The sequence below is a fragment of the Marmota monax genome, unplaced genomic scaffold (assembly GCF_021218885.2).
Source record: "Marmota monax isolate L192 unplaced genomic scaffold, Marmota_monax_Labrador192_F-V1.1 WCK01_AAM20220418_F8-fsc00215, whole genome shotgun sequence".
NCBI lineage: Eukaryota > Metazoa > Chordata > Mammalia > Rodentia > Sciuridae > Marmota > Marmota monax.
In genome coordinates, this window is record NW_026695214.1 from 2,148,551 (window position 1) to 2,158,285 (window position 9,735).

The window sequence follows — 9,735 nt, forward strand, 5'->3', positions numbered from 1 at the left end:
CTGAGAATAGTACAGGTGCCTGGCACATGACAACACCTGGGTCCCATGTTGTCTCTCACCGTTTTCTGTTTTAACTTCTATCTGCTTCTGCCTGACTACCACAGTCTCTCTGTTCCTTCCCAGTTTCCTGCTGTCCCCACACATATGATGGAGTCCTCAGGCCTGGGACTTAACCCATCAACCCTCAGACAATTCCCTCTTCCCAAGCAGTTTCTTCCTTTCTGGTGACTGAGCCACCATGTAAGCTCATGACATCTAGCTCCAGCTCCACTGGAATAACCTCCAGGTCCCACCAGTGGGCTAGTGCCCAGAGCTTCCCTGTGGCACCCCGTGGTCAGTGTGGGAATCCCAGCCAGGGAACATTGGGCAGGGCTACCCTCTCCATGTGTTCCTGTCTATATAAAAGATAACCCTGGACATACCTCACCTCTCAGGGCTGTGCTGGCAGCCCATCTCGATACATAAAGAGTGCCATCTTCTCATGCTGGGGCGCTTCACACACGCTAAGCAGTACTCTACTTGAGCTGCACCCCAGCCCTCTTTGTTTTTAGTGCTCTAACCACTGATTTTTAACCTTTTTTTCCCTTGGGTTGTGGATACTTTAAATTTTTTTTTTTTTTTTTTTTAGTTGTAGATGGACAACAATACCTTTGTTTATATGGTGCCGGGGATCAAACCTAGTGCCTCACACATGCTGGGCAAGCGCTCTATCACTGAGCCACAACCTGGCCCAGGTGGATATACTTCTGAGACTTTGATGAAGGCTGTGAATCCCCAGGAAAAAAAGTTCACATGAATAAGTATTCAGAACATAAACTAGACTAGGGTTTCAAGAGGTGTGTAGAAGTTCCAGTCTCCAGTCCACAAATCATGGGATAAGAACCCCTGCTCTGCTATCATTCTGGTTTTTGTTTTTTAAAGCATTCTGTCTAGAAACCATGGTGACAATGCCTGAATTTCAAAAAGCAATCACTTTTGGGCACTCTTGTAATCCCAGCAGTTCAGGACACTGAAGCAGGAAGATGGAGAGCTCAAAGCCAGTCTCAGCAACTTAGTGAGGCATTTAGCAACTCAGTGAGACCCTGTCTCTAAAAAAAAAAGGGGGGGGGCTAGGGATGTGGCTCAGGGGTTAAACACCCCTGGGTTAAATCCCCAGTATCAAAAAGAAAAAAAAAAAAAGTAATTGCTTCAATTTCTGTAGGAAGATAAATTCTTTAGTGCCCATTACAGCAAAGCTCTCTTTCCCTCATAACTGCTGAGTGACCTGGAGTCCCCTCCTCCTCATTAGGAATAGGAGGGAGAAACAGCAGGGTTCAGCAGGAATGGCACTGTAAGAAAGATTTCCCTTTGCAAAAGGAATGATAGGCCCAGTCAATCTATGCAAGTAAATTTTATATGAAAAAACATTTCTCAAGTCCACTGCCAAGGTACCCTGCCCAGACCATCCACAGCCCACGTGGCCCAGTGCTGCCTCCACTTTCCTATAGGTTCCTTTTCCACCAGGCTGAGGATGGGCTGCTAGTACAGATGCCTGGGGCCTTGCCTGCCCAGGGTGACTGTGTCCACAGCTGGCTGGCCTGCAGCCCACACGTGAACTGTAGAAGTTAGTGTGGTCTAATGAGGACATCTGTGAGGTGCTCAGGGGAAGCCTAGAGTCTGTGAAGTGCTGGCCAGTCAGCAGCTGAGCCATTACTATTCTATCCTGTCAAACAAGGCTTTAGGGGACAACAAAAATCAAGATATTGGGTTGGACTTGAACAAGACAGCAGGGGCTGGGGCGTGGCTCAGTAGCAAAGCGCTTGCCTTGCACATGTGAGGCGCTGGGTTCGATCCTCAGCACCACGTAAAAATAAACACAAAATAAAGGCATGCTGTCCATCTACAATTACAAAAAAGATTAAAAGAAACAAGACATAGCAGGACTTATTAGCCCAAGCCTGTAATCTCAGTGGCTTGGGAGGCCGAGGCAGAAGGAAGGCAAGCTCAAGGCTAGTCTCAGCAACTTAGTGAGAACCTGTCTCAAAAAATAAAAAGGTCTGGGGATGGAGCTGTGATAGAGCACCCTAGATTCAATCCCCAGTATTGCCCCCCGACCTCTCCCACACATACAGGAAATGAGACCTGCTTGAGAACAGAGAAAGGCATACCAGGGCCACCTCCTTGGTTGGCCAGGCCCATCCAGCTGGGTGGGGATGTCTGACTTAACAATTGAGAGAAGGGTGCTCAAGTCCCCATGTGCCCTGGGTAAGTCACTCTGCTTCCTGGACCTCAGTTACCTCATATGGAAAACAGGAGAGTCGTTTCCTCCTGGGTCAGAAGGCATTTTCAGGGAGCAGTCTGAAGGGTGATGGGGCTTCTGCCTCCATACTCTGCGACCTCAGAACCCACTGCTCTTTACCCTTTCACGACAGCTCACAGCCCAAGGGCTGAGCCGCCTCCTCACCTCCCCAGCAGGCTGAGGTATCAAGAAATTTCCAAGGGTACTGCTTATAACAAGGTTTTTAATAAAATAAAAAGTTCAAGTGCTTCCAATCCCCCAACATACCCCATTCTGGTGTGGGGAATGGAGAAGCTCGCATACCCCAGTAGCACCAGGGATAGCACCATGAGAAAGATAAGGTCGCACCCGGCCTCCCTGAGACCTGTGGGGGTGGTGAGAATGTGCCCAGACACCACGGCCCCCAACCTGCCCCTACCTCACAGCTGCAGAGTCGGGAGCACATCCACTCCCCATCATGGGGGCAGTCTCTAGGAGGGCCACCCCCGAGTCAGTTCTACCTCCTCATGAGGCCTGGGCTTCTGGGGAGATGCCATAGAGTGGTCCCCACGCACTATGGCTTTTCTCCCTGGAGTGGAAGGACTGAGGGGAGGGGATGGCTCCTGTGGTCCTGAGTGGGGGCAAGGGCAGCAAATGGCCAGGGCTCATTGCTGGGTGTGGGGGTGGCTCAGGGGTCAGCAGTCATAGAGGGTTGGGTATCAGATCCCTGGGGATGTCCTAACCAACCCCGTCCCAGGGTCAGAACTGTGCTGGAGTCAAGGGTCAGCTCCTTCTCAAGAGGTTCCTTCTGGGTCTGGTGGGGTGTCTAAGAGAAAGACTTTCCCCACCCTGCCTGGACCCCCCTGCCTGACCAGTCACGGCTCTCCACTGTTGACATCCAGGTCAATGGAGCCATGATTGACCACCAGCCTCAGGCGCTTGGGCGGGGAGAAGGGGGCAAAAGCAAGGGCCTGCTTAGGGATGGGGATGGGGCCTAGGGCATCAGCTGGGGCAGGGGAGGCTGGTGGGGCAGGGGCCAGACGGCTGAGGTCCACACGCACCACATAAGGCAGCCCGTAGCGCCGGGCCCAGTGCCAGTCCTGCTGGGGGGCCCAGTGGGTGCGAGGGGGAAGGCCCAGAGTCACCAGGGCCTCAGCCCGCAGGCGGCAGTGGGGGCCACAGCCTCCCCATCGGTGGAGGGAGATGTAGGCAGCACGGACAGTGGGGGGCATGGGGGCCTGACGGGGCCGGGGGCGTCGGCGTTTCCGGGGGCGCACTCGAGGCTGGGGCTTAGGCAGCCATTGGAGCCAGAGGGGTGAGATGTCCAAGCGGGGGCCGCAGGGTGGCAGGTGCAGGGGCTGACAGGCAGCTGAAGGGACACAGAGGGACCAGAGAGGGAGAGAAAAGGGAGGCCATGTCAGGAGGGCCTGGGTAGGTCTTCCAATGGAAAATGGATTGTTCTGCACCAGGCTCTTCAGAAAAGAAATGCAAGAAGAGGTGTTCAACAGCAGGTCTGAGAGGGCAGGAGGGTCCCATCGGTCTGTGCTCACCACAAAATGGGTCCCAATGCAGTGGGGACAGGTGAGTGCAGGCCCGCGGGCCCAGCAGGTTCTGCCGGCTTCTGTCCATGCCTCGCTGCAAGCGTCGCTTGGTCTCCCGGAGCTCATACTTGTCCAGGAGCTGTGGTGGCTGTTGCAGCTCCCTGGGCTGAAGTCGAAAGGCTCCTTCACCTTTCCTGAGGGGCAAGTAACAGGGAGGCAAGGGGGCAGCTGGGGATGGATGTGCTCAAGGATTGGTCCCAGGATGCCTCCTGGGGCCAGCTGGCCTGTCCCCATCCCACCTGCCCCCAGCCTGTGCCCACCTCTCACAGGTATAGCATTCACAGTGCTCATTCTTCTCCCCGAAGAAGCCCTCACCGTAGAAGCATGTCACTTCATCCCCTGGCTCAATATCCCGCAGCACCTTCACACAAGCTGTGTTCCCATCTGCAGGCACAAACTGAGGCCGTGCCCACTTAGCACACCCGCCTGAGGCATAGGCTGGGCCTGACCCCCTCCCTCAGCCTAGCCAGGTAGGTTCAAGAGTCCTCTCCTGGAATAGGTCACGGCTGACCCACCAAGAAACACCATTCTGAGATGGCTACCCCATCCAGGGCCTGTCCTATGCTCTCAGCCTGTAAGCGATCTGTCTGCTGGCTGGTGTCCACCCCTCCCTGCAGGAAGAGATGAGCTGCCCTGACCTCCCAGCACAATGCAGCACCAGTATGGGTAACAGCTCCCTCCCGCACACTTCCTCAGGCTGCTCTGGCCTGTGCCAAGACCCACCCCTGAATGCACCCCTACAGCTGCTCACTGTCAGCCTGCCTTGGGCAGCCCCCCTTCCTGTGCATTCTGCAGCCCAGTGTCCATATCCTCCTCCCTGACTCTGTGATCACCTGCCCAGTGGGCTGTCCCTTGGGTTCCTCGCCTTCTCCATAATCACACTTGCCTCTACACTCCCTAAAGGAGGGGCAAGAACACTATCCATCTGTCTACTCAAGCCTGACACTTGCCTGAAGTGGCCTTCAATGCCTCCTTGCCTGATGGTCTCCAGGCCAACTGACGAGCACCTTCTGCATCTTTGTCCTCTTCTGGTCCCTGGATAGCTCCTGCAGCCAGTCCCTCATCAGCTCAAGCTCCATGACACACTAGTCTGCAAGGCCACCCTGTCCCTTCCCACTAAGGCTTCTGCACACCTGCTGCCATCACTGTCTAGACAGTGAACCTCCTATTATGCACTTGATTGGAGTGTCCATGGCTCCCTGACCTAGACCATGGCATCCCAGGGCACACTACGCCTCATTCCAGCCAGGCCTTCTGGCATGACATATCCTGCTTGGAATGCCTTCTCATGCCCCTGTTTTCTTCCAACACCTAGGAAAATCCTGCTCTTCCTCAACACCCAGTGTGGTGTCACTTCGTGTGAAGTCTGTGGGCTCCGGATCACTAAGCGAGCTGGCTACTCCCTCCTGTGCCCATCTGGGTTTCCATCCCACCCTGTGTCTAGGTGCAGGGTGAGATGACTAAGCAAGGGCCGTGTCTCATTCATCCCCAGATCCTCTGAATCTGATGTTCACCATGTGACCCCTACAATAGGGGCATCTGAGAAAAGAAACCCAAAGCCAGGCAATGTAGCCAGAACCCCACCCAGCAATGGCTGCACAGAGAACACTCGAGGCCTCATGGTCTCTCGCCTTTCCTGATCCCTTGGCTCTGTGTTCCAAGCCAGCAGCATTCTTCCTGCTGCTGGGCCACCCAGAGTTTCCTGTGGAGCCCCAGTTCCTTATCACTGGGGGTCTCTTTCACAGCTATCTACAGGAGAAGCTGGGGTGAGGGGCCCTGGCTGTCACTAAGTGTGATGTGACTCCCTATCCCACTTGGCCTCCCTTTCAGAGGGCTGGAGCCAGCAAGCTGGGTGCTAGCATGACTGCATGAACAGCCCACCGGGAAACACATGCTTTCCCACTGTCTGTGCAGGGCACTGTGACCAAACCTCTTTGTCAGGTTGGATGCTTTCAGGCTCTCTTGGCCCCAATCACTCCTCCAGGCGGCTGACCCCTCACTTCCCACATACTGGCTCCTCTCTGGCTCTGCAGGCCTTACCTTACAATTGGGCTTGCAGTCTGCAGCCAATCGGATGAGGGGGAGAGAAGAGACGTGGTGAGCAAGTGAGGGCAGCGACCTGGCCCTCAGTGCCCACCCAAGTCCCGCCCTCACCGTGGTTGATGAAGGCGGCGGGGCCCAGCCACAGCTGTGCACTCCTCTTACGGGTAGAGTACATGATGCTGAAGTCGTTCTCCCCAGCCCTCAGCAGCCCCTCGTCCGCCTCCCGCAGCTCTGCGATGCAGCCCACCAGCAGCTCCAACTTCTCATTCTTCTTCCTGCCAAGAGGCCAGGGCACAGGGCTCTGAGCACGCCTCTGCTGGGGGCGGCCTCTTGCTCTAGAGGGATCCAGGAAGCTGAGGCTCCAGCCTGCGGACTCCAGGGGGCAGTGCTAGTGTCTCAAATCCTCCCAGCTCCCGACCTATCTGGGCTGCACCTCCAGCAGAGGAGCTGGTCTCCCTTCCCTGCAGGCCCTTTTACCAAGCACGGGTGGACACAATCTTGGCCCCGTTGGTCTCCATGGAGTAGCGGGTGCAGGGCAGGATGGTGAAGCCGCTTTCGGGCAGGAAGGAGCGGAGGTAGCGAAAGACCTATGAGGTGTGGGGTACGGAGTGAGGAGATGAGCAGGGGCAGCTGTGGGGGCTCCTGTGCTCTCTGAGGCTAGGCCTGCTCTACCACCGACTGGCTGTGTGCTCTGGGGCTTTGTATCCCCTCTTGGGGTCTCAATTTCCTCATCTGTCAAAGAGGTAGGACTCTTAGAGGGCTGTTCTCCTAGGATTCTCTGAGTCTCCTCAGGTGTCCCAAGGGTGGGCATTAGGGCCACAGGGGGCTGGGAGGAGCTCCCTCACGTGGATCTTGAGGGCAGCCTCCTGCCGCGGGCCCCGGCTCTGGAAGTAGTGGGCCATCCAGCCTCCCAGCGTCAGGGCCCGGTATGCAGCCTCCAGGTCCCGCTGCCTCAGGAAAGCTTCCAGCGCTGAGCGCAGGTGATGCTGTCGCCTCAGGGGGGGCACAGGGCTGGGGGAGAGGGCACACCTGAGTCCCAGGGCCTTCCTGGCAGTGCCCCCAACCCACCTGGAGCTGCGAGGATGGGCTGAGGCCACCAAGGAGCAGGTCTCACCCACCCTACCCTTGCCCCCAGGCTGCATACCCCTGCCCCGAGGCCACCTCACCTCACCTTACGTTCATTTTATGGGTTCGGAAGCCGAGGTAGGGATCCAGGACTAGGCTGGTGGCCAGGTCGTCGTTCTCACACAGTTCTCGGGCTGTCACTCTGTCAGGGCCCATGGTGCTGCAGGGACCATGCTGCCTCTGGCAGACCACAGAGGGCACCAAGGAGCTACAGGCGGGGGGCGTGCCCTGAGCCACTCAGAAGCTGCCTGAGACACTGAGGGGCCCTGCAGTCTGCTCATCTGTAGAATGGAATGTGAGAACAGCAGCACTGACTTCACAGGGTTCTCAGAGGGTGAGATGCAACAAGTATTCTGACAATGGAGACACCCAGTGACAGATCAGCCTGCAGCTTAGCACCTCCACCCCTCCAGCTCTGCAGTGCAGGCACGAACCCCCAAACTCACGCAACAACCTTCCCTGCAAACGCACACCCTTGCAGGCCTCCCGTACATGCAGAGCCCACTGGGTGGCAGGCAGACAAGTCCCTGTGGGCTCAGGGAGGCTGATTAATTGGAGTCTGGGATAACTCTAAAAAGCTCAGCACGGCAGGAGGCAGGAGTCAGGGGAGCTTGGGAAAAAGCCAGTGTTCCCAATATGCCCAGGACCCACCTTCCCCCCTCCCTGGGCCACTGTCTCCACCATGTACTCCCTAGCAGCCCTCCGGAGAGGCTAGGAGGCTTTGGGTGAAGCCCCAGGCAGCCAGGAGGGGAAGAGGGGAGGGAGAGCAGGCAGGGTCTCAGCACCTGCGCCCTCTCCAAGGATGGGGGTGCTCAGGACAAAAGCGGGGGAGGAGGAAAGGAATTTAGTACAGAGAAGTGGAACAGATCAAAAGAAGGGGGGAAAGGAGCAAGAATGAGAGAAAACGAAGAGATTAAGAAAAACAACAAAACAAACCCTAACTCTGAAGGAGGGTCTGCTGTGTACCCATACCATGGTGCCTCAGGCCCATCTGTGTCTTGGGAGAGGGGTAGATGGGGACCGACCGGCAAGGAGGGGGAGCAGCAGAGACATCAGAAGCTACATCAGCTGGGAGAGGGGTCTGGAAAAGACAGGAAGGCTGGGGGCAAAAGAAGAGGGGGTACTGCAGGAGCGCACTAGGAAAAACACTGGGGCTGGAGCAGCATGTGGGTAAAGAAAAAATCAAGCCAGGAGGAAGGGCAGGGGGAAGGAAGAGCAACGGCAAGGGCCTGGGGTGGGGGGCTTCCGGGAAGTGCTGGGGCAGGCCTGGGGGTCCAGGGGGAAGCCCAGGAAGGCGAGGGGAGATTTGGAGGCCTGGGATCCCTGGGATCCCGGGACAAGCCAGGCAAAGACTGGGGAGTCTAGGGTGGAGCCTGGGGAAGAACCGGGTTTGGAAAGTCTGGATGCTCCCAGGAGGCGAGGGAAGGGCCTGGGGAATGCCTGGGGGGTCCTAGGGAGAAGCCTGGGAAGGCACTGAGGGTCCAGGGGCAGGGCCTGGGGGGTCCAGGAAGGTCAAGTGGAGGATCTGAGGGCGATCCGAGGTCCCGGAAGGGACCTGGGGAGTAAGAGCAGGGAAAGGCCTGGGCTGAGAGGGGTCGGGGAGGGCACTGGGTGCAGGGAGAGCGTCGGAGGAAGGCCCGGGGTGCGGAGGCCGGGAGACCCCGGGCCAGAGCCGGCCCTGGAGTACACGCAGAAGCGGTGCGGGCGAGAGGGGCAGGGAGGGTCCTGAGTGAGGAACCACGGGAAGGAGCCGCGGCCGAGCCCGAGCCCGAGGCCCGCCCGGGGCGGGGAGACGTGGGCGCCTGGGCGCGAGGAAGGGCCGGGGGCAGCAGGGGCGGGGGGCGACTGGGAGCCAGGCGGCGCGGGGCGGGGGCCGAGAAGGGGCTCAGAGGTCGGGCCCCGCGCCGCCCCTCACCCGCTTCTCCTCCTCCTCCTCCTCCTCCTCCTCCTCCTCCTCCTCCTCAGGCGCCCGCGCTGCCGCCGCCGCCACCTCCCACTGCCTCCTCCGGCTCTCGTCAGACCCAGTCGCTGCACCCCGCCCGCTCCGCGGGCCCGCCCCCACAGCCGCCACGACCTCCTATTGGACAAAACCACCGCCACTCAGCCGTGGCTCTGGCTCTGGCGCCACTTCCATTGGCCGAGTCTCACTCTTTCCCTCCCCTCCCGGCCCCCCTCGGTGCCCCGACAAAACCCCGCCACGCCCGCCCTGCCAACAAGCGCTGTGAACTGCTGCCAGTGGCTCACGCCGCTGTCCGTCAGCGGCTCCCCATGGAGACATTTCCCGCCTCCTCCTCTGCTTCTGCCCCAAGTCAACGCCCTCATTGGAGGAAAGCGCGGTCGCTCGGAGCGAAACTCTGGTGGGGTCGGGTTATTCTGGTTCGAGAAGAAAGAGGGCGGATTGTGCCGGCTTCAGAACTTGTATGTCATTGGCTAACCTTGGGAAGGGCCATCTCTCCACTGGCTAAGGCTCCCGCCGGTCCCTCCAGAGTCGCGACCTCCCCATTCTCTTTCTTTTTCAGCCACAAGAGGGAGAAATCCGGGCGGGAGAAAAGGAACGTGCTGTCGCCTCCCTTCCCCGCGCCCCGCGAGGCCTGCGGTTGCCAAGGCGACAGAACTTTAGTGACAGCCCGGCCTGCTACAAAGGACTCTCCTCCCACCCTCCTAGGCCACTCCCTCTCCCACTTCCCCGGGTTCTTTCTGGAAAGGTGT

The 9,735-nt window shown here is 58.2% G+C and overlaps 1 protein-coding gene across 5 annotated transcripts; it reads right to left on the reverse strand.

The window, feature by feature from the left end:
* Positions 1 to 2,481: 2,481 nt before the first annotated feature.
* On the reverse strand, positions 2,482 to 8,971 carry Kmt5c (lysine methyltransferase 5C). 5 transcript variants are annotated; one of them, XM_046431085.2, is made up of 9 exons: positions 8,942 to 8,971; positions 7,073 to 7,307; positions 6,747 to 6,912; positions 6,379 to 6,488; positions 6,013 to 6,176; positions 5,899 to 5,918; positions 4,119 to 4,255; positions 3,808 to 3,992; positions 2,482 to 3,626 (listed from the first exon to the last, which is right to left on the reverse strand). In XM_046431085.2, the coding sequence occupies exons 2-9, from the start codon at positions 7,180 to 7,182 to the stop codon at positions 3,133 to 3,135; spliced, it is 1,386 nt and encodes a 461-aa protein (XP_046287041.1). In that variant the 5' UTR covers positions 7,183 to 7,307; positions 8,942 to 8,971; the 3' UTR covers positions 2,482 to 3,132. The 5 variants fall into 5 exon arrangements, with proteins under 5 accessions (XP_046287041.1, XP_046287040.1, XP_046287039.1 ...); XM_046431084.2 differs by lacking the exon at positions 8,942 to 8,971 and adding an exon at positions 7,999 to 8,858; XM_046431083.2 differs by lacking the exon at positions 8,942 to 8,971 and adding an exon at positions 7,963 to 8,858.
* Between the last annotated feature and the right edge of the window lie 764 nt (positions 8,972 to 9,735).

Bases quoted from the DNA above. Each gene is read 5' to 3' on its own strand.
- Kmt5c (XM_046431085.2), bottom strand. From the start codon at position 7,182: ATGGGCCCTGACAGAGTGACAGCCCGAGAACTGTGTGAGAACGACGAC. The intron at 6,489-6,746 runs GTGAGGGAGCTC...CACACCTCATAG, and splicing joins AGGCTGCCCTCAAGATCCAC to GTCTTTCGCTACCTCCGCTC. The intron at 3,993-4,118 runs GTGGGCACAGGC...CTTGCCCCTCAG, and splicing joins GAATGCTATACCTGTGAGAG to GAAAGGTGAAGGAGCCTTTC.